At 44.9% G+C, this 22,411-nt stretch overlaps 1 protein-coding gene across 2 annotated transcripts in view; it reads right to left on the bottom strand.

The window, feature by feature from the left end:
* NRK (Nik related kinase) overlaps nucleotides 1-19,550 on the bottom strand; it is an 87,704-nt gene extending 68,154 nt beyond the window's left edge. For both annotated transcript variants that reach the window (XM_053955510.1, XM_053955511.1), the window contains exons 1-2: nucleotides 19,483-19,550; nucleotides 14,875-14,940 (exon numbers count right to left, since the gene is read on the bottom strand). In XM_053955510.1, the coding sequence (XP_053811485.1) occupies nucleotides 14,875-14,940; nucleotides 19,483-19,524 (108 nt within the window). In that variant the 5' untranslated portion in view covers nucleotides 19,525-19,550. The remainder of the gene's footprint in view (nucleotides 1-14,874; nucleotides 14,941-19,482) is intronic.
* Between the last annotated feature and the right edge of the window lie 2,861 nt (nucleotides 19,551-22,411).

The raw sequence follows: 22,411 nt of genomic DNA, 5'->3' as shown, positions 1-22,411 counted from the left end.
TACAAAGTAAAAAGGTATTGAATATTCAGTGAAAAACAAATTCTTTTCCTCACAAACACCACCACCCTATTTATGTGCAGAACATGTCATTTTATCCCTCCCGTTGCTTTTCTCTCCCCCCTCATATCAGGAATGGAAATGTATTTGCACTCACTCAAAGTGAAAATATTAGTTTTATGAATTTTTCCAAATGAAGCTTTGGATGTTTCAGGAGTAAGATGTAAAAAAAGAAAATCAGGAATTTTTCTCAGGGCCCCTGCTTGTGTCACATGTTTAAAGAAACAAACAAAATTATCACTGTAAATCACAATACCACTGAAGATAACTAAGTTGGCAGTGGTATATCAGAACTTCCTATATACTAAAATAGCAACACATTAGCCCAGAGAAGAGATTACAAAATATAACCTCCACTAGTCACTTAAAATTCTACCCACATCCACATTGTCTAGAAGGGAGCGATGGATAAAGGTCATTTCAAAAGGACCAGATCAAATCACCTTGATCTCTGGAGGAAAACGACAGTTTTTCATCCCCACTGTAAATGTCTGTACCACAACCCTCCTGAACTGTAAAACCCTAGAGGCACCAGAAGCAGTTTTTCTGTCCAGGTTTTTTTTTTTTTTTTTTTAATCCTTTCAGTTCCTATTTCCTCCCATTGTATGAGTGGAAACACAGATTGTTTGCTTTGCCTAATGTTTGTCTGTGTCTGACTGCAGACCAGTGGGAAAAGAAAATGAAACAAAGGAACAAACTCAAGCTCTTCCACGAACACATATTTGAATATCGACATTTTTTGCAGTATCAATATGTTCACTTGATCAGATTACCATCCTCATCCAAAACATGAACCACTCAAGGCTACTGCATACTTGTATGAGAATGGACTAGGGACTGATCTTTGGGGATACTAAAACCTGCTCCCAAATGGGTCACTCGCACTGGGATCAGCAAGATCAAGCAAAGCACTAAGCTCTTTTGAAAATACCTTTCTAGCCATAATACAAAGAGGTTTGTCCTCTATTTATTTGAAGTGGGTGGTATCTGCAGAAGAACATCCCATGTAATCTTCTGCAGCTCCATGCTCGTTTGGAGGGAAGTACCCATTCCTGTGGCTTCTCCTTGCTCAGCTAACATGTAGGCATGATGCTTTAGCTCTCCAGCTGCTACTTGAAGTTTCTGAACCATGTGAGCAATGTGCAAGACAGAGCAGGAAAGAGCAGGAACACTTTTCCTGGAGCAGGTAAAACCAGGGTGGCCTGTCCTGGGTGTCAGTGGGAGATTGAAAGCTGCAGCACATAAATCACCTTGGAGGAACAACCTTCACCTGCCACATTTGGGGTCAGCCTGGCTGGGGGTCACTGGGTTACTGGAGGCAGAGCTGCTCCTGGTGAAGGACCAGACTCCCACTGACTTTGATTTGGTCCAGTTTCCATCTGGTGATACTTCATTAGCACCTGAGGGGATGGCAAACACTGAAGCTCCATCTCCCCTCTGTTCAAAAGGTGCTTGAGTTTAGAGGGAACTGCAAGGCCCCTGACTGGGAACTGCTGCCAACACGGAAAGAAAAGCAACATTTTGGGGCCATATGTGGGTTGAGCAACTCAGACAGCAGCACAGTGAATAGGAGGAGAGGTCTGAGAAGCAGAAGTGCAGTTATCCCATTTTTCTCCCACTACATTTATCAGGACAAAAAAACCTGATTTCCTTGAGCCTAAGTATCAACTATTTGCACAAGTAACAGCTTCAACAGCCTTGCTATTCATCCTGAGCTTTGGCATTTGTCACATCCCTTCACATCTGTTGAAACACTCCCAGATTTCCAGCCTCAGACCCCAACAGGGCTTGCTACCCCTGTCAGGGGCACGGAGGCTCTGCAGACACGGGTGGCTTTCCTCTTCCCATGGGAGCTCTGGCTTGGGGACACTGGGCTGGTGGGGTGTTCAGGACAGCACAGGACAGCGGGGATGCAGGGCTATGGGGGATATAGGGGATTCTGAAGTGAGGATATGGGGTATTGGAAGTCTCAGGGCTCTTCTTGTTGTGAATGGGAGGGTGGGAACAGCCTTGGCACAGAGCCAGTCCCACAGAGCACTTGGGAGCCCAGTGGTGATTTACAACAGCAAAGGTCTGCTGCACCAGAAGTCGATTCATCCAGAAAAATAAAGAATTTTGGAAAAGCCTCAGCCTTTGGAAGGCTCTCACTCTGCAGAACAGGGGTTGCTGAGAAGCTAAGTCTGGGGTGAGGTACAAATCCCCCCAGCCCAGTGAATTTTTGCTGCCTGACTCATACACATCCGTTTACAGAAATGCACAGCGCTAGAGAAAACCTGTTCATAGCACTTCTCTGCTGGATAAGGTCACAGGCAGTTAAGGGTGTCCTGCCAGCCCCATCCTGCTGAAAGGAAGTCAGGGCTGGACTGCAGGAGTTCAGTTGATGGGTGGCCAGAATTTTGGAGCAAGAATCCCTCAAAGGAAGGGTTTTTGGCTCACCATTGCTACAAAGCTACAAAGGTTAAGCGGCACACGGCAATTACCAACCTCATGTTAGGAGAGTCATCTTTTAGCTTTTTAAGTAATGTAGCTTTATTAGCCTTCTATTCCACATAAACACAACCTTGTGTGCAAGTTAATCTCTTAACATTTATATCACTGAATTTTTAAAGATTCTTCAGCATTCTTGTAAACAGCAACTGTAATGTAGTTGAATTTTCTCTTGCATATAACACAGAATATGGACACAGCTCCACACAGGTTAAAACTGTGTTGTTGGGTTGTTTTTTTTTTTTTTAAAGGCTTTGAGGCAAGCAGGGTACACAGCTGCAAGTTCCAGCCTAAATAATGACAGAGCTACAACAACCTTAAGGGTGATTTATTTTTCCATTCCAGTTCTGGGGGTGTTTTTCTCACACAGATCGCAGTACCATGCGGGCATGCACCTCTGCAGGTGGCTGTGTACAGCTCACACAGTATGGACAGCCCAGGACTAACAACTGGCATTAAAAGCATTTCTCTTACAGTCTCAGAGTCTTGCCTTCAGCATTTCTTGGCCAATAACCTCCCTATGACTCTGTTCACCTCAGGTGAATCCTGAAATCAAAAACTCTGCTGACTAATACTGTCAAGTTCAGAAGATCTGAGGTTTGCCTAGGGAAAGGTCATATTCTTTACACACATACCAAAGTCTTCACAGAGCATTTAACTGAGGAAAAAAAAAGAGCATATAATCATGCCTTTTCATTTGGCTCTACCCGGTGAATCCTCTCCAAAAATTAAAAGCGAGTTAATGAACACAATTAGTCTGTGAAAAAACACAAAAGCCTCCAGATTTCTGAATTATTTCTGTAAGAGATGAGCTACATGGCACTGATCTCACAGCAGCAGTCAAATCCCATTTCCTTCCAAAATCCTATTGGCCAGATGGTCCAGAAAACTCAAGGGAAAATTACTTAAATGTTTGGAAAGGCTTTCAGTGTTAAGTTAGTCTCCAAAATGAAACCAGACTACCCTTTTAATTAGTCCTACAAGTGAAGTATAGCTCGCTTTTCTAATGAATTTAAAAGAGAGAGGAGTTCCAAGTTCAAAAACAAACAAAAAAAAATCTGAATTCACAAGGAGCACTGGTGTTATTTTTTTTTTCTAAACTGATCTAATCAGCTTTGTACAGCAGAAGCCTGGCTGGCAAAGTTTCCCCTCTAAAGCAAACTACAGGTCAGATGCACAGTAATAGTTCCTGAACAGCTACGAGCAGTTACTGTTCTCAATTTCTGTATTACTTGTAGGGATTGAAGTCAATCACAGCAGGATAGAAATGAACAGTGAGCTCTTGAGAGGAAGAAAGAAATAAATACCCCTGCAGAATAATTTCAAGAAAATGGCTAAACACATTACAGCTGAAGAACCGCAGAGCCTTAAGCAATGCAGCTCAGCATAATTATGAGCACACATGAAGCAAAAGCAGCAGTGAATCATTGGAAGAACTGGTCACAAGAGGTACCAATAATTTCCTGAAATTAACTACTTAACAGCCCTAACTGGATTTTTGAAACTCTCATCTCTTTGTCTCGCCCTGTTTAAACAAATTAATTTTGTACAGGGCAAGATGAAGCAGTGAACTGCACAGTGAGCTGTGTGTGGGTGAAACAACACCAGAGCCCCAGCACAGGCTGGGGACCCCTGCCCTCCTCCCATGCACTGCTGGCTACACCTCCCCAAGGTTCCCTGCAGCACTTCCCACCAACAGCTGACCATGGCTTGTCCCAACACCGAGCTTCTGGCACCCACCTCTGGCCCCACTGAGGTCAACCAGACAATCTTAATGATTCTATGTCCTAAGGAATTTCTGCTGTTGAGTTTATTAGACCTGAATTCATCTCATAAAGGGTCACATTTCTCAAAACAAACCTCACTTTACAATGAAAAAAAAAAGTGTATTTTCAATGGTTTCTCTGTTGGAAAAGGTGTGGTTGCACAGATCCTCTCACAGGTTTGAGCCAGAGCTTGTGACACAAGAAATAAACCTAAGCCACTGCTGCAGTGTGTCCACTCGTGTAAAAGTATCTCTGACAAGGCACTGCAGGGCTGCCACCCAAAGTTCACAGCCCATGGGAAATGAGGCTCTCCATAAACCCAGAGATGGAAAGAGAGAGCTCTCCCTGCCCTGACTCACGACGTCGCTCACGTTCACGGTGCAGGATCGAGGGCACGGCCCTCACTCGGGGTTTGCTGTGCCACACGAAGCTCTCACAGGCAGCAGAACCTCCACAAACTTCTTCCACACCAAATAAAACAGGGCCCAGGTACTACAGACACAGAAACACATAGAAATATTCAAAACTGAAACACTGAAATCCCCTGGCCTAGCCTAAGGCGCCTCAAATGTCAGTGAAGATGCACCAGAACCTTTCTCATGATTGGCTCCTAAAGCCACTTCTCATTTTCCAAGCCCTGAACCCTATGTGCTTCCTTTACCTTGTAACAGCAAAAGCCTGTCCAACCAGCTGCATCACATCCAAAGCAGCTGTCAAGAAAGACAAAAAGAAAACAGCAAAACAACCTCAACATTCCACAAGGCATCCAGCTAATGCCAGCAACTTGCTGGCTTACATGTATAATATAAATTTAAAAAGCTAGCATTTCTGCTTTAACATCTAGTTGTGCTCACTTAAAAAAAAATAATTTAAAAAGTCTAATCATCCACAAGTTTCCAAAAAATCTTCCTTTTGCAGCTCCTTTGCATATTCCATCATCTGTATCCAGATGCCAAAATACACCACCAAGAGCTCACTGCTGCTTTGGGGAAACATGATATTTTGTGCCAGAGGAAAATTTTGCAGGATAAACTAAAACTCTACAGCATTGCCAATGCACACATTTAAACAACAGAAATTTAAATTATTAGGTCTCTATTTGCAACAAAAGCGTCATTAAAAAAAAACATCTATCAAAGTGCATGTGGAAACCCCACACCAGAAAAGCCATCTCCCAATTTGCTTTGCATTGCCTTCTACCTTCTGAACCTTCAGGTTCAGGGGAGCACATGAACTTGCACTCCCACAGACAGAAGCTCAGACAGTTTTTGGTTTTTTTTTAAGAAAACAGAATGTATGGGATTGCACTGCTCCTGCATCCAATCATGTTTTAACCAGTCAGCCCATTCCAACCAAATCTGAAGTCTCCAAGATGACTCAATTCCTGCATACTTTGTGCAAATCAAACTCCTTTCCTCCCTGCGCCACTGAGGCTTACAGAAAATACTTATTTTTGACATGTTTGCACAAGAAAATAACCTAACACATTCAGTAACTGAAGAGTTACAGAAAAACAAATACCTAACAAGAAGGGGTTCTGAAATTAGTCACTGAGTCATCTTTAGGGACTGGCTCCCTGCACTGATTCTGATTTGCCATTTGCTCTGCAACCAAATGAGTGCAAGGTGAGCACAAAGCACCATCATGCCACTGTTAGCACTAAACTTCCTCTCTGAATAGGTCAAACAAATGACATCATGTGCAAAGGACTGGAAAAAAACAAGGTTTCATATAATTATTTTTAAAGACCTGGTTTGCATACGTGGTTTGACCCAGTTTAATTAGAAATGTTATTTCCAGCTCAATATTGTTAAACGTGGACATGCTCAGTGGCCTGAATCAGGCTGGTTTGTCATTTCCCTTTCACTGATCCAGCCACACCAGTTATCAAAATGCTCATTTTTTGCATAATTCCATTTCTGTCCACTTTCACAGCAGCTTCAATAGAAGGAGATTACTGATCAGTTCTATGAAAATTTCTGTTTACTTCTGTTACTAGCTCTTTCTTCTTTTTAAAAGAGAACTTGTTTTAGAAAGTCAGCAATTAACTGGAGTAACTTAATATTCATATGTCTCATGATCCAATGAGATAGAACATGGGTTTTATCACTAACTGGTACAGTAAATGCTGCCCACAGCCAGGGGTGGGTCCAGCTAGTGGTTTTGCCCTCACTGCACTGATATGTGAGAACACGATTTTGTGGCAAAGCATCAACCTCCTACCTGCTGAAGCTTCCTCTTGTTTTCACCAAGGAAAAAAAAAAAAAAAGAAACTATTTTCTGCCAAACCTCAAGAGAGCTGTTGTTCTGCTTCACCACCAGGTCCAGGCCCACGCCCTGTTAGAGACTGAGCCCAGCACCCACAGACCCACCTGAGGGACCACAAAACCTCAGCAGCACATCTGCAGAAAGGCACTGCTGCACCAAGTAGCACAGTATGGGTGGGAAAAACAAAAAAAACTAAAGTGCAAAGCCCTCCGTGTCACCTCCTGTATTGCAAACACTGCTGGCTAATAAAGGGTCCTTCACAAACATGGATTGTCCTCCTTGGCAGACAGGACAGATGTGGGCTCTCATACCACAGCCAGCTCCTGGAATACACCTAGAGAACTGCACAGTCATCAGCCTGCCCCAGCGTGGGGGAAAATGCACAGGCAGCAGCTTCCCCATTTCTCTTTCTGATCATACTCCCAATTCTATGAGGAGAAATCAAAATGCATCATGCAATCTCTGGGGACTTTTCTCATCACACAGTGGCTTCTGACAGCTCAGACAACAGGGCACTGTACGATGACATTCATGCTACTTGCCTGGCAAAAAAGGAAGCCAGAAAGGAAAGAAAACCCACTGCTGGCATATGCTCACCTAATCTGAAGGTACAACCCTCCAGAAGAACAGGCACCATTTACACACCAGAGGATTCAACCAGACAGGCTCCCCATTAAGAACTACAATCTATAGACCACAGTGTCATCTCCAGCCCAAACTCCACTGGCACCTCCAATCCCTGTCCAGCCCTGGCGTGGCTCAGCATTGCCTCCATCCCAGGTGCCTGAAGCCTCCCAGCCACCTCCGACAGAGTTGGGCCAGAAGGATATCTCCACATGATAAAGAACTGCTCTATTTTAATATTAATAACTTTCAAAGAGAGAGGTCTGCCAGAACAATGTAAACAATGCAGGATACAGCAACCACAAAAGCTTAGCCAGCCAGATATTTCATATACTCACCATGACATTCAAAACCCATCTGTGTGACAGACAGGGCAAGTGCCACGCAGGCTCCAACCATCACCCAGCCCTGATAAGGCCATTTCCTTTCATTCCTGGTCAGAGAACTGACTTTGGCAGATGGAGGAAGGCAAATGACATTATAAGGCCTGACCAGGAGCTTGCTGGGACTCTCTGAACAGCCTCACGAATGCAGGAGGCGCTTTGCAAACATGGGCAGGAACCTGGGAATTCACAGTGTCTGCACAGGCTGATTCTCTCACCAGCATGAAAATACTGAAAACTCCATCAAGCAAGCCAGGGATACAGGCCATGCAAAGTCTGCCAACAGGTGGGTACCTAGAAACTAACATAATGTAAAGAAAGGAAGAGGGGAACATAGGAAAAGAGGAGTCCAAAATCCTCTCTGTTCTTTATTCTCCAACGTGTGCTATTGGAGACCTGAGTTTTCAGTCTTTGTTTTGTATCTTCCTCTACTCAAAAGAGTTCTGGCTGATTTTTACCAAGTGTCCAAAAGAAAGTTAGTGCATCTCTCTATTCCTTCATTCTTTTTCAGGCACATTTTTGGAGAGCAGGCTACCATACATGGATCCTCTCCCCACACAAGCCCTTTCCCTGCCAGGGAAGCTGCCCCAGTTGGGCACCCAGCAAGCTGCACGTGCACCCCCCACCCACCAGCATGTGAGCCAGGAGCTCCAGAGCCTTTGGGAAACGTCAGACCTGCTTAGGCTGATCTGCACATGCACAAAAAGCCCAGTGTGCCCTCAGGGCACCACATCCACTGGCTCAAACCCCTTCCTGAGCCATGCCAGGCTTCGCTGGGTCCATGGGGCACCGCTGCTCCTCGGGTCCCTGTGTGCCTGCCTCCAGAACTTGGCTACCTTCCACTGGGAGGGACAGCAGAGCACAGCCCAGTGCCTCTGGAAACAAACCACCCTTCATCTCAAAGGCATCCCAAAGCAGGAATGGTCTGCTGGCCCCCGTCATGCACTGCTGCTGCCTGTCCTCTTCTGCAGGGCAAAACACAGGGAAACTGGAAGACCCCACCACAGTAATTTGATTTTCAAAGCACGAGAGATAACGCTGGCCCCCAACTCCTAACTTTACCCTCTGATCATAATAAAAGGCAATCAGAAAACTACTGATATGATTTGGCTTCTGGGGGCAGAATGTTTGCAAGAAGCCTGTTATGATAAATATTTCATGTTAGACTGCAAAAAAAAAAAATTTTCCAGCTCTTTCCTTTTTCTGTATAACAAGACAACATAATGAACAATCTGTGTAAATAATACATTTGAGAACCCATTATCTAAGTCATATACATATTTATTTCATGATGGTTTTGTTGCATATTTTAGTATAATTGTTCACAGGTTTAAAGCCAAGAGTAAAACAGAAGTAGACAAATCTACTGAAACAGAAATAATTAGTAAACTGGTTAGTCTTTTGTTATTTTTAAATACTGGGGAAACACCTTGCCAAATTCAGCATACTAAATAAGAATGATATCTACATTTTACTGAACTTGAGGAAATTTATTTTCAGAAGGCCATCACACATTTCTCTTATGCCCTTTTCCTCTAAATGTTTCAATTTTTAACAATAGAGATACAAGAAAAAAAATTGCATTGAAAAGCTCATATCAGATGTAGCAACCACATAGCCAGAAAACAGAATTTAGTAAATTCCAGTATTCAGTAAACACCAACAAAATGTCAATATTTTGCCAACTAGTCTCGCTTTTGGTTGCAAACACTCCTCTCAGAATGTAAAATCAGAATAATTCACATTAATATTCACATTTATTTTTGTCATGCGAGATTATTTCAGTTTGACTGTACCTTTTTTCCTCGATCTATTTAACATCCTGCTGAATTTAAATGTATGTTCAAATGAAGGCAATTAAATGTAATGTTTTGACATTCATGATGCAAAGTTTGAAAACGAAAGCCAACTCATTTATTGAAATTTTCCCACTCGGGTTTCTCTTGAACTCATTTTGGATTCAAGTGAAACTGTTTTCAAACAGCACGTTGTTCAGGAAGTGGCTGCTAACCAATTTTCACAAATCACCTCCATAAGCACACTGATTCCTCCTAACCACAATCCCAAAACGCTGCACAAAAACAAGGGCTGCCTGCATTTTAACAGCTACGCTCGCACAAAGAGCTCCATTTCCAGCAAATTCATGGTTTTTAGCCATGGTGGGAAGCAGAGGCAAGAAGAGAAGCAAGATCTCCTGAGCCACAGCTGCCCACATCAGCCTCTCTCTTACCTTTATGAAAAAGTGCATTTTTCACACACTAGGAGCTCCTAAAGGCACTGCCCCATACCACAGCCCAGCTATTACACAGGAGATGAAAACATTATTTATGCAGGACACTGAAAAGGTCACAGTTTGCTACAAAGTGTATCTTCGGGACTGCTCAGTTGTAAGATCTCAGAAGTTACTAAAATTTAGTATTTTCAAAGGTAGGAAGTAGGGCATGGAGAATAAATGGCCTTTGAGAAGTGCTTCTAAAGCAAATCTTGAAAACTTTTCAGGAATTCCACAAGGTCAGTAGGTGACAAGGGCAGACTTAAAATACACAAGGACTTTGAAAAATAAAAAGTATACTACAAACAGCTAAAAAATAATTTCTTCTTCAATCTTAGGAAACCAACCAATTTGTTGTTCCTTTTATTATGCTTTATTAGGTATTGCCCAGAGGTACCAGAGAAGGACTTTCAAAAAAACATACATGCACTCTTCAGGATATTAAAATTGGACTTGGAAAGTCCAATTCATAAGGAGCTCTAAGAAAGAGTCAGAGACAGAGATAAAGTGACATGTCCTCACCAGGCTCTAAAATCCTGCAGTTCACTGTGAAAAAAATTAGTTACTAAAGCTAACCTGCCATGGGACTCAGCTCAAACATCTACAAACAACACACCAGATTTTCTGCTGTTTAAAATTAAATAATATCGTGTCATTCATTCATTAACTGTCATAGCTATGTTTTTCTGGGCTGCAAATAGACAATTACGAATTTTCCCCAAGTTCCACAAATTTATCTGTTGTATCCACTGAGAATACTTCTGAGTAGGTCAGGTACTGCAGAACTCAGACCCACGGAGCACTGGTCATGGTGATGTGAATCTGCACCTTGGTGTGAATCGGGATGCTCCTGAGCAGTCAGGATTACTGAAATCAATGTCACTGGTGAGGTGCTTAAAGCACAGCAAAGTGCTTGAGCAGGGAATTAAGAGCCTGAACTACTTCCTACGATGCTCATATTACCGCCAGTGCATTTTTAGCAAGTTCTCTTACCTTCAAAATAGCATGACCCAGTGACAAAATCTGAAGTGTTACGCAACATGAGCTCAAAATGCCAACAGTTTAGGATGAAAATGCACTGTACTCTCCCACATGGACTTTTAGGTCCAAACATGGAGCACCTGAAAGCAGGAGGCCTGTCAATACATTTTTTGCAAGGATTTTACTACTCTCTAATGGCACATCTAATTATTGTACATTGCTCTGTTCAGCCAGAGCCTTTATTGTATAGGGCTGAGAGGTTTTTTCACATCCTTACTCTTCTATTTTTGATAAACTAGTTTGGTTCCTAAGAATCTTAATTGAGCTCCTCTGAAATATTCACTAACTAGAACCAGGACTTCACAAATTGCTAATTAATTTCACATATTTGATCCATTATTTTAAAATCCAGTGCTGAGTATAGTTTGGCAATCCCATGCAAATAGGCAGGGAAGACAAGATTAAAAAGAAACCAAACACAGCACCGAACCCCTAAAAAACCCCAGCACAAAAATGCTCCTGACTCTGACAACTGAATATACACCATAAACTACCAGGTTTATATATATATATATATATATTTTTTTTTTTTTTCATATAGAAGTGGGGGGGGGGGGTTGTATCATCCAAGTTAGTAATTCACACTCTAACAGGCTGGGTTGATAGTAGGTATGTCTTGAACTCAAAACTGAGATTGGAAGAACACATGGTCCCATCTTCTGTTAAAAGCAGGGACTTAGGTTACAATTAACCAGGACAGTGACAAACAGCCTTGGATATTTCCAGCAAGGGTGACTCCACAACCACCATGAGAAACCTATTCCAGTGATGACTCATTCTCACAGAACTGAATTTTTTTCTCACAACCAAATGGAACTTTTCCTGAACAACCCACTTGGCCTGTGCATCCCTGTACTAACCATCACTGAAGCACTTGAAAACTGTGACTAGATTGCCCTCAGTCTTCTCTTCCCAGGGTTGAAAAAATCCAATTCCTTCAGCCTTTCTTTTTTCAACCCACTAAATGTTTTGGTTGCCACTTGTTGAATCCTCTCTGGTTTCTCAACATCTCTCTGGAACTGAGGGAGCAAAGATGGGACACAGCATTCCAGGTGTGGCCTAACAAGACCATGGAAAATAGTCACATCTCGTGATTTGCTTGCTAGGCTCTTGCTGACACAGTCCAAGGCACAGTTTGCCCTCCTTGTATCAAGGGTGCCAACTCCACACCCGTTCTGATGGGGGAGGAAAAGGACAGTTGTGGTGTGGAAGCAATAAGAAAGGCATGGAGACATTTATGGGAGTGTATTTAGGATTTGCAGACAACTGAGAGAAGATGAAGAAACACACCTGGTAGTATGCAGACTTCAAGGGTCTCATTAAAAATTGAAGAAGATAAATACCACAACCCCAACCCACACCAGTGTGTTACTGGTATTGCAGCCCTACATGCTGCAGTTTTCAAGGCAACCCATTCATAAGCACAACAGCATTTCATATCTCATGACAATGGCAGCAGCACATATTAAGTTCAGACGTACTCCTGGGAGAGATCCCTGTGGCCAGGAGCAGCAGACAAGCTCCATTATCTGTTTGCACAAGGATCTGTGCAATGAGCTGCTGACTCCATCCCATGCACTGTTGGCAGTGACTTTATACACTGCTGCCTGCTGTAATTAACGAGTTTTTCATGTGGACGAGATAATCAGCTCTCCTACTGCTGCCATGATGGGTTTTGCCTTTTCTTTTTCTATACCCTTTATGCATTCTCATACTCTTAGCATGCACACTCTTAACTCTTTAAGCCTGGAATCTCAGCACAGTGCTGGTATTCTGCTAGGCCAGGAGACCAAGCATCCCAAAGGCCTCACAGCTGGAGGCTGGAAAGCCCTGTGCTATCCTGAGAAACCAAGGAACACATCCTGCAAACTAGGGTTAGGCTTGTCTAGGGGGGAATACTTTAGAATAGGGACCTGTCACACTATTCATTCAAGCCTCTCATTGGGACATCTTCATTAGATATGCTAATTTGCAAGGTCTATAAAATTGTAAATGTGATCTGCTGTGTGTGTGCATTTCAATGTATTCCACCTTGATGAATTGTTGCATCATACAGATCCTTATTAAACACCAAAGTAAAAACCCTTCATCCCTTAACTGTGTCTGGCTCTTAATATTAGGACCAAGAAAAAGGCATCACTACCAAAAACCAAAATAAAGCAAACAGACAAATAAGCACTTTTACCAACTGCTAGTGAAACAGAGGGTAGCACTTTGTCATTTCTATAGAGTACAACTGATTTCCCTCTTTGACTTGTCAAAATCTCAGTGCCTTGAAGACTAAGATTAGCATGAAAACTGTAACTCACCACAAATGACAACAAAACAACCTGAGATTATGTGTCATTTTTAACATCTCTGCAGCACTTTGGAGACTCTGAAATTGCATTTCAGCCCCAAGACACAATCTTTGGAAAGTGGCTTCTTCTGACTCACCCACAGAAAGGATGGTTTCAAAGTTTTCAGCTCATACGCATCTGCCATCTGGATTATACTGAAAATAATAGTAATGTTTCTTACATTTAACCTTCAGGTGCTACCATTACTTAAGGTTTTCAATACAGTCCACAGATTATAACTTAGCATGGTCAGGTGATTCTTTCCACACACTACCCAGTCTCAAAAAACTCCATGTTCCTTCCCTCCACCACTCCCAACTCAATTACATCAGCCAGTTATTCAGTGAAATGGAATATGAAGAACTTAACAGACTTTCAAATTAAGATAAACTGAAACATTGTATTTATGTTTTGCTGCACTCCTGCCACTCTACATCAGCAGCAAAGTAACTCATAACTCATGTCAGCAACTGAAGCACGATTCAATGCCAAGAAGCAACTATGTTAAAAAAATCCCAAAAGAAACCAACCAGACCGCCATACACTTCCTTACTCAGACCTGCTTCCTTTTTGCATCCTGAGTCTTACGTGCCTGCAGAGAAATAAAAATATTATCTATGCCGAGTCACTACAGGAAGGCAGGGCTGCTTCCACCCCTGCTAAGCCTCAGCCACAGCACTGCTGCCTCTTCATCAGCTGCATTACTGGGAATCCTCGTCTTCCCTCTTGACTCCCATAGCTCCAAACCAGAAGTCCTGCATTGCTACACCAGGACTCTTGTGCACTTTTCCACAGAGGGATCAATGCACAAAGAGCCTGCACACACACACACACACACACACACAAGGACTTGCCAAGCAGGGCCTTGTCAGCAGTGGGACCTGGGGGAGAAGCAGCACCAGACAGATTTATTCCAGTGCCACTACTCTTCTGATGCACCTCCAAGGGTTCAGCAGCACGGCCTTTTCCTTCCTCTGCCTTCCTTCTTGAAATGGGAACTTGGTTCTCTATTTAATCACAACTATTTCCTCTTCTTAAATCACTTTTAGGGAAGGCTTCACAGTGAAAGAGCACTTTTCCAGGCTTGTTGTTATAACTAAAGTAAGCTGTGCATGGTGCACAGAGCACTATGCTGTGGCAATGTCAATTGCTGCATTTTCTCGTTTGGTGGTTCTGCTTTGATACCACGGTGACAAAGCAATGTGACAGGTAATGACAGAAATCAAAGACTTCATTGCCTCCTGCAGAGCAGGGCTAATTGACACCTCTGTCTTGAAGAGCACTGCTGTCTGAGTTTTGAACTTCACCCAATCCAGGCCAAATTTAGCCATAACTGATGCAAATTTCTACCAGACACCTTTAAAATAATTTTTAAAAAGAGAAAATAAGAACAGAGCAGAGGGAAGTTAGTACAAAAGCTGTTTATGTGACCTTTGTGGCAGCAAAGAGACATGAAAACAGGGCAGAAGGAAGTGCCATGGAATTTCACAGGTAGTACATTTTGCATTATACAGAAAAGAGAGAAAGACAACAACAATGGTGGAACAATTGTCCACCTTCTTAAATGGTGCTCACTTCTGCTTTAGGTAGTACAGCTTTATCAAGAACAGCATCCTAAATTAAAGAGGGATCCAAACCTTGTAGACTTGTCCATATGTCCCATTTCCAACAACTTGCACCAGTTCAAATATTCCCGCAGGGTCCTGCAAAAAGCAGAAGAAATGTTATTTGGATTAGAGCAACCACTTCATAAAAGAAACTAATTGTACACCATCAAAATGAAATATCCCAGGCACATCTCCTAATGATCTGTGTTGCACACGAAAGGGAAACTGCCAAATCACAGGGTAAGAAATGCATTAGTATTTATGTTTGCAGTCAAGTTTCACAAAACTCTATATACAAAACAACTGGGTGAAGATTGGCAGGATGGTACTGCAACAGATACAACAAATAAATGAAAGTGTGTGAAAAATACTAGAATTCAACTGCAGCCTCAGCTTACAGCAGAATAAGGAAAAACTCCAGGTTCCTAAGCCTTACCACACTGAGCTAGCCTGGAGGCTGAGCTGCTGTCCTCTGCTGTGAAACACTTGCTATGACCAATGCAACAAAGGAAAAAACCTAAAGAGCAGAATTGAAAAAAATGACAATATAAAGCACCTGAGCCCAGTTACCTTAGTGAAGGGAAATGTACCAAACCAGGCAACCTTAACTTACAGGCAGGCTGAGAACACTCAACTCTCCTGCTCTGCAAACATAACAAAGTGAATTTGTCTGAGGTATTGAACTCTTGGCTTTGAACCCAAACTAGACTGCTGTTAATTTACATAAGAGTTTAATGAGTCAGGTGATCAGTCTACCATTCCACATGAACCAACTTCTATCTTGTGCTGTAGCACCAGTTGCTCCAACACCAACCCCTGCACAGAGGTTCTCCTGCAGCATGCTGCAGCCCCTCAGGTACAGGCAGCCCATCTTGTTGCAAGGCATGGGCAATGCTCTCTCCTGAACAACTGAGAGCATTAAAAAATCTGGTGCTTCAGTTAAAACTCCCTTAAGTGATTTATTTAAAACCATTAAGAGCTCAAGAGATCAGTTTCTTGGTTCTGGCTAAGCCATTTATCATTCAGCTGATTTCTTGCCATGGTATCACCGAGAGTGATATATTTTATATAAATTATTATTAACTCCATGTGTCAGTTTTACCACATCTGTTTCAGCAATCTATCATGTCAGTTAAGGCCTATTGGTACTGCTGAGGGATCTGATACAGAAAAACATTATCTCAGAAGTACAATTTCCATGCCCCTGGTTGCAAAACATCCTTTTTTTTTAGAGGTATCAAGCTACTCTCCACTCCACTTATATGTTAGTCTTTTAATATAAGTAATTCTTCCTTCATATCTGATATGGAAATGTTTACCTTGGCAAAATCCCAGTGGAAACACACAGGCTTTTTTTTCTGAGCAGATTCTACCTTTATTGGCACAACTGTCATGATAAATGCCAAGAGCTTTCAGAGCAACACAGCCCAGACTTCCATAACTGAAAGTACTGAGTTAATTTGATTTTAAGTTAAATGAATTTTAATCATAAACTTCCTAGACTGTCAATCTTACAGGACTTTTTTTTTTTAAAAAAAGCAATGCATAAATCAGATCAAGATTACTTATTTCTGACACATGCAGGTCAGTCTGTGTCATTTTTTCTCTGTCTCTTATTTCAATACAAGTCAGTAAGCCTTCTAGACTTAAACCCCAATTCCAAAGGCCCTCACTAAAAAGGAAATCAATGGGAATACTCACATATAGATTTAAGCACAGGAATAAGAATGCCTACAAGACTGGATCTCACTAAAGTTTTCTTTGCTTTCTTCTCATTTCCTCATTTTATGTTTTGACTAGTCTGGGTATAAACAAATGCTTTACTTCAGTGGGGCTGAAGTCAGCAAAGAAACCATTGCTACTGCTAAAGCAGCTGGTGGGTGGTACAAAACCTCTGCTTCACGTGCAACCTCTGCACAGAACTGTGCTGTGGGCAGCTCATGGTCCAGGCAGGGAACTCACAGCAGCTCTTGAAGGAACTCTCCCAGTAAAGGGCTTCCATGCATAAAATCTACTGCACTCCATGGGAAGCACGAGCAGCACCCTAAGTCACCACCTCTCCTGCAGAAAGCAGCATTGCTGAATCAAGAAGTGCCCACAGTGCACAGAAACCCAGGGGAACCTAAACTGCATTTTCAACTTGGACTTTTCCAACTGCTTCTCTCACTTAAATGTGTGCTGTCTTCACTCTTCTTCTCTAAGCTTATTTATTATGCAAATATAGTAATTTAAGTGCCTCAAAATTAGCTTCTCTTTCCTTTTCGATAAATAATAAACTTAATTCTGATTCAGCATCCTAATAGCTTGCTTCTAAAGGCTTCTGAAACTCCAGGAAAGACCCTAACAATTATCTACATAAACATTAGCATTAAAGTTAATACAGTGCAAATCCTATCCTGCCCTTGCTAGCAAATTGAGCATTAGCACCTCAAGCCTCCACAGGCCTGAGTGCAGCCAAATACTTGGCCATCTCTCTTCTTTTAATCAGGACACCACAGTGAACCAAGCCTTGTTAAGAGTCATAAAGGATATTAATCTGGGCTCTGGTCCTTGGATTGCCTTTGTTTGCTTGGATATCAGCACTGCCTTGTTTGCTGGCATTGTTCACAATGGGCCACCTTCCTCATTGTCCTGGAGTCACACATCATCCCTGATGTAGTGCTTCCTCCCAGCTACCACTTGAGCCCACGGTCCAGCTAACCCTTCACCAGCCAGCACCTGCCCAGTTGCTAGATTCCCTCTGAAAGATGCCAAAATACTGGCCTGAACATTCATCGCTCTAAGGCTAATTACCATCATACATTGTACCATATGGTGACCACCTTGATTTCCCTCCAGTCACCTGCGGCTCACTCAGAAAGCAAGAGCAAGACTGCTGGCCCAGAGGCACCCAGGCCACATCCATCTCCTCTGCAAGGCAGAATGAAAAGCAGCACACACAGCAAGAGTGTGACCAAAATGCACTTTTCACATCCCTGCAGCTAAAAAAGATCCAGGTGTCTGAAGCACAAGGGCCCCTGGACCTCAGCACCTAATGCAGACTTCAAGGGCTTTTTAGCCTCTGACTGCCCTGGTGATCCCAGCAGTGTTAGGAAACCACAGGCCCCTTTCTTCCAGGGAAAGGGGAGAGCCCTGGTGAACACCCATTTGGAGGGGAGCAGGGCAATCTCAGTTTGAAAATGACCCCACTCACAACTGTGGGAGGCTGGAGCACAGCACCAGGCAGCTCCCACCAGCCCCAGGAACACCTCAGACAGGGCAAAAAGGTAAGGCACCTGTCTTTAAACAATTTCCACAGCTCAGCCTCACCTGCCTCCCATTTCCTACTTAGCACAAACCCCAAACTAATGCTGCTGATGTGCTCCAAGGGGTTCCTCCCAAAACAAGACATTCATCCCTCCCCCTGTCAAGACTGACACTCACAGTGCTCTCAGTGTTTGGAGGCTGTGAATCAGATGGTTCTGTCACAAAGCCTGCTGTCTGCTTTGCAAAATGACTCCTTTTCAGACTCACGCTATTTCCTTATTTATTTAAGGAGATGAGATTCATCTGCTAAAGCCCTAAAGAACTTCCATTATTTTGCCTTACACCTCATAGCAGAGACAGATTAAACTTCTGCTTGCTTAGCCTTTTGCCACCCTTCCTAACTTTACTGTCCCTGCTGCCTTTCCTCTTTCTGCCTCCAGTCTGAACACCCTCCTTGCCTTGTGAATATCGCAAAGGCTTCTCCCAGCCCTCTTTCTTTTTTCCCTGATATTTTTAGAAAGTGGCTTGCTTTGGTTTCACTGTCTGGGGATGGCTGCTTTTTGCCACAATTGAACTCTTCCCTCCTCTTCTGTCGAGAGCGCTCCACAAAAGACCTGCCTGGGTTGAACGGGCTGCTCAGTGGTCAGCTCCTATGTAAAAAGGGCAAGTGGAACTCGGGGGCATCACACACAGCCCTGTCACCGCTTTGTGGATGTGAAACACTGACAGCACAGCATTTAATGAGGCCAAAGTTCGGCTTACATTAAAAACATAAGAGGAGAATAATAAAAACTCACAGTAAATTAGGTAAATGCTGACTTTTTTAGCTTGGGGGAAGGAGGGGGGCATAAAAGATCCCAAACTTCAGTAACAACAAAAAGGCCACAAACCCCAAACCGCCACGCATACATATTCTTCCAGAAGATCCTAGTTTCCCATTTGTTTTCTCTTCAGAGCATTCACAACGTCTTTAGGGATGTCGGTAGGAATTATTTGTTATCCTGGCAGGCGATGGAGCCTCCGCGGTGCAGCGCTCCCAGCCGGGCAGCGCAGCGGGACCCCCGCTCCAGCCAAGGGAGCGCGACCTCTGGAGCCCGCGGGCTGCGGCACCGGGAGAGCCCCGAGGCTGCACCCCGAGCAGCCCGAGCCCCCTCGGGCATCTGCGCTGCCTGTGCGGGCACCGGGCAGCATCGCCCCGCCGTCCCCGCCACCGCCTCGGACGTGCCACGGTCCCCGCACGGCCGCCCCGCAGCGCCCGCGCTTCTCGCCGAGCGCGGCGGAGCGGAACCCGCTCCGAGGAGCGGATCGCGCGGGGTGAAGCCTCGCACCCGCCGCGGAGGCGACGAGCCCGGGGTAGGGGTTCCCCCCGCCGCAGCCCCCGGCCGTCCTTACCCGCAGCGCCGCCAGGTCGATGCCGTCCAGGCTGCGGGCCATGGCTCCGCCGCCCCGAGCTAACGGTGCCGCGGGCGGCCCGCGCCGGCCCGGCCGTGCCCCGGCGGGCGCAGCGAGCCGGGCATGCCCGGCCGGCCCCAACGCCCTCCCCGGCCCGGGCGGCCGCCGCCGGCAACTTTAGCGGAGGGAGCAGCTCGGGAAAAAGTTTGCGAGGAAGTGACGTGCGGAACCGGCGGGGGTCGGGGCCACCTGCCGCCCGCGGGGCGGGGGCGGCCGCGCTCTGCCCCCCACGCGCGCTCCCCGTGGGGCGGGGATGGGGGATCGCCTCTGCGATGTGGGATATGGGAGTTTCCCTGCACGCACCGCCCCACGCGGGGCCGGGAAGGGCCGGGCCGAGAGCGGGGTCCCCTCCGGCGCCGCAACCCCGCGCTCCCGGCGCTGCGCTCCCGCACGGCGCACGGGGCGATGCAGCAGCCGCTAACCAAACCCCTGAAACCCCCCAAAACTGCAGTGACAGCGTGCAAAGAAGAGGATTTTATACACGCACAGCTGAGACGCTGCCAGCCCCTTCCCCTCGGGTGACGGGCGCTGCGAACACGAGCCCAGGGGGTGACGGCAGCGGTGCTGCCAGCGGTGGTCCCAGGGATGCTCCCGGGGACGCGCCCCGGCTGGGCTCAGCCCCGCGGCCCCACGCGAACGGGGGCACGGAGCTGGCAGCAGCCGCTCCGCCAGCCCGGCCCGCAGGCACATCCACCGCGGCTCCGCAGCCTCGCTGCCCCTCAGAGCCGCCTTGCCCCGGTAATTGGGACCGCAGGAGGAACACGCAGTTGTGTGGCAGGCTGGAAGGACTTGTGCGTATTCTTGGGCCTCGTATTTAGAGGCAGATATCGGTGGAAATGCCACATTTCTGATACAAAGTCCTTAAACGTTCTCAAGGGATGTTCAGGGCGCTGTCCCCTTGCAGAGAGCAAGCAAAGGGGCTGAAATTCCCAATCAGTACTTCCACAGTTGCAGACATAAAATCAAGACAAAGTGGTTGAAGTGTCTTTGGTGCCTATTAGCGCACCAGGAGGGCTGCAATGCCAGCAGCGAGGGGCAGTGTTGTAATAGAGGCGTTTGGCAATTTCCTTGAAAGAAGTGCTGATGTATCACTCAGCTTCAAAGTATTCTTGTACAACAGCCCGCGTTGGGTACATTATCGCTAATGTGACCCTGAATTTGTGCTCTCTGCCTGCCTTCGGGCCAGCATGTGGAGGCACTGCTAAAGAGTTGAGGCCAATCACTGCATTAAAGTGTAAATTTGTTGAAGAACTGAGCATGCAATGCAGCAGAAATCCACACACAGCAACAGCCCAGCCCCCTGCTGTCCCCTGGGCAGCATTTAGAAAATTCTGGCCCTCATGTCACCTTTGTCAAAGCTAAGCCAGAGCTTTGCTCCCCATTTGAGCCTTCCTGCCTTACATAAATACATCATTAGCCTTTTTGCTTGTGTTATTTCTCACAATCCCTATTTATCTCTTCTCTCTAACCTTCAGGCTGTCCTTTGTCTCCTGCCACTTTCCACTTCCTTCCTGCGTCCCTGTGAGAACGGGTGTGAAACTCCGGACTGCTGTCTACCCAACGCCCTCTCTCCCTCTCCATCTCTTAGATCATTTGCTGAAATTAATCCTGCCTGCCTTGTTCAGCTCTCCAACTTGAGAATTAATTTCCACTTGACAGAAATCTCTACCCAAAAATGAGAAGTATTAAAGTGTTTAGAAGTATAACATGGCTTGTAGTATTTTTGCAGGCAGGTCTCACCATCCCTGCTTTGTGCTTTCACCACCACATTTCATTGCCTCCCCCTGCACCCTGCTGGGAGTTTCTGTGGGTCCAGTCCCACTCACACCCCTGCAGGCAGGGCTCTGAGCAATTCTTCCCTTGCTGCTGAGGAAGGCAGAGCATCATTTCCCCATCAAGGCCTTGCAGATCTAACAGAAGCCACAGCTGCTTTTGTCACCGATATTCACAGCAGATCTGTTGAGGCTACAAATGCCACCAGGACAAGGGTACTTTACAGTAGAACCAGATTTACAAGGCTTGATTTCTTCACCAGCTTGCTGACTGGTTCTACAGACACAGAAATGTGCTCCAGGTGTCCCCCACGGCCTCGTGCCCTTACCAAACAGGGTGCTTGTGCTGCTGCTGACCTGTGAGCAGCCTCTCCCACCTTGCTCTTCTGCATGAGGCTGTGTGGCAGAGTAACTCCCAGGAATCAGAAATTCCATGCATTAGTGTAATTGTTAATAAACCCACATTCACCTTACCAATCATAAAAAATGAACAGGTTCCCTTAATAATAAATTCAATTTTAAAAATACCAAACAACCAAAGCAAACCATAACAAACACAAGAGACAATAATTAAATGCTATCTGTGCAGCTTTCCTCTCCAAGAGCCATATTCAAAACCCTGAAGCCAAATTCGGCAACCAGAGACCCGAACATAAAATCCTTTCAAATGTCTATGTACATGCAAAGGATGTTTTGTATTAAAAGGGAAGTGCAAGAATGAAGGGGAAAGAACTTCCTTTGTTTCAGCAAAGGAAATGCCATTGTACCCCAGAAGTACTGGGCTAATTCTGAGCTCTCCTGTCATCATCCTAACACAGATTTGGGTCCATAATAATCCTACCAAGAGTAATTGCCCCTGCCAGATGTGACAGTCAGTAAAGGAAGAGAGTGTTTAAAGCTGAGGCTCAAATTGACATGCTGGCTTGTTTCCTCTAGCTTTGTTTACATTGGTCTTAGCTACAGGTGTGAAGCTGGCAGAGAAATAAACAAGATAACTCATAACAAGATTTCTGGTCTACAGGAAATAAACAGCTTCTTAAACTGTGGGCTTAACCTGAAAAGGACAAACTGACTCTTTTCAGGATTTCTCTGTTCTC

Source organism: Vidua chalybeata, chromosome 14, assembly GCF_026979565.1.
Source record: "Vidua chalybeata isolate OUT-0048 chromosome 14, bVidCha1 merged haplotype, whole genome shotgun sequence".
In the NCBI taxonomy this organism is placed as follows: Eukaryota; Metazoa; Chordata; class Aves; order Passeriformes; family Viduidae; genus Vidua; species Vidua chalybeata.
This window is presented reverse-complemented; position numbering and strand designations above follow the sequence as displayed.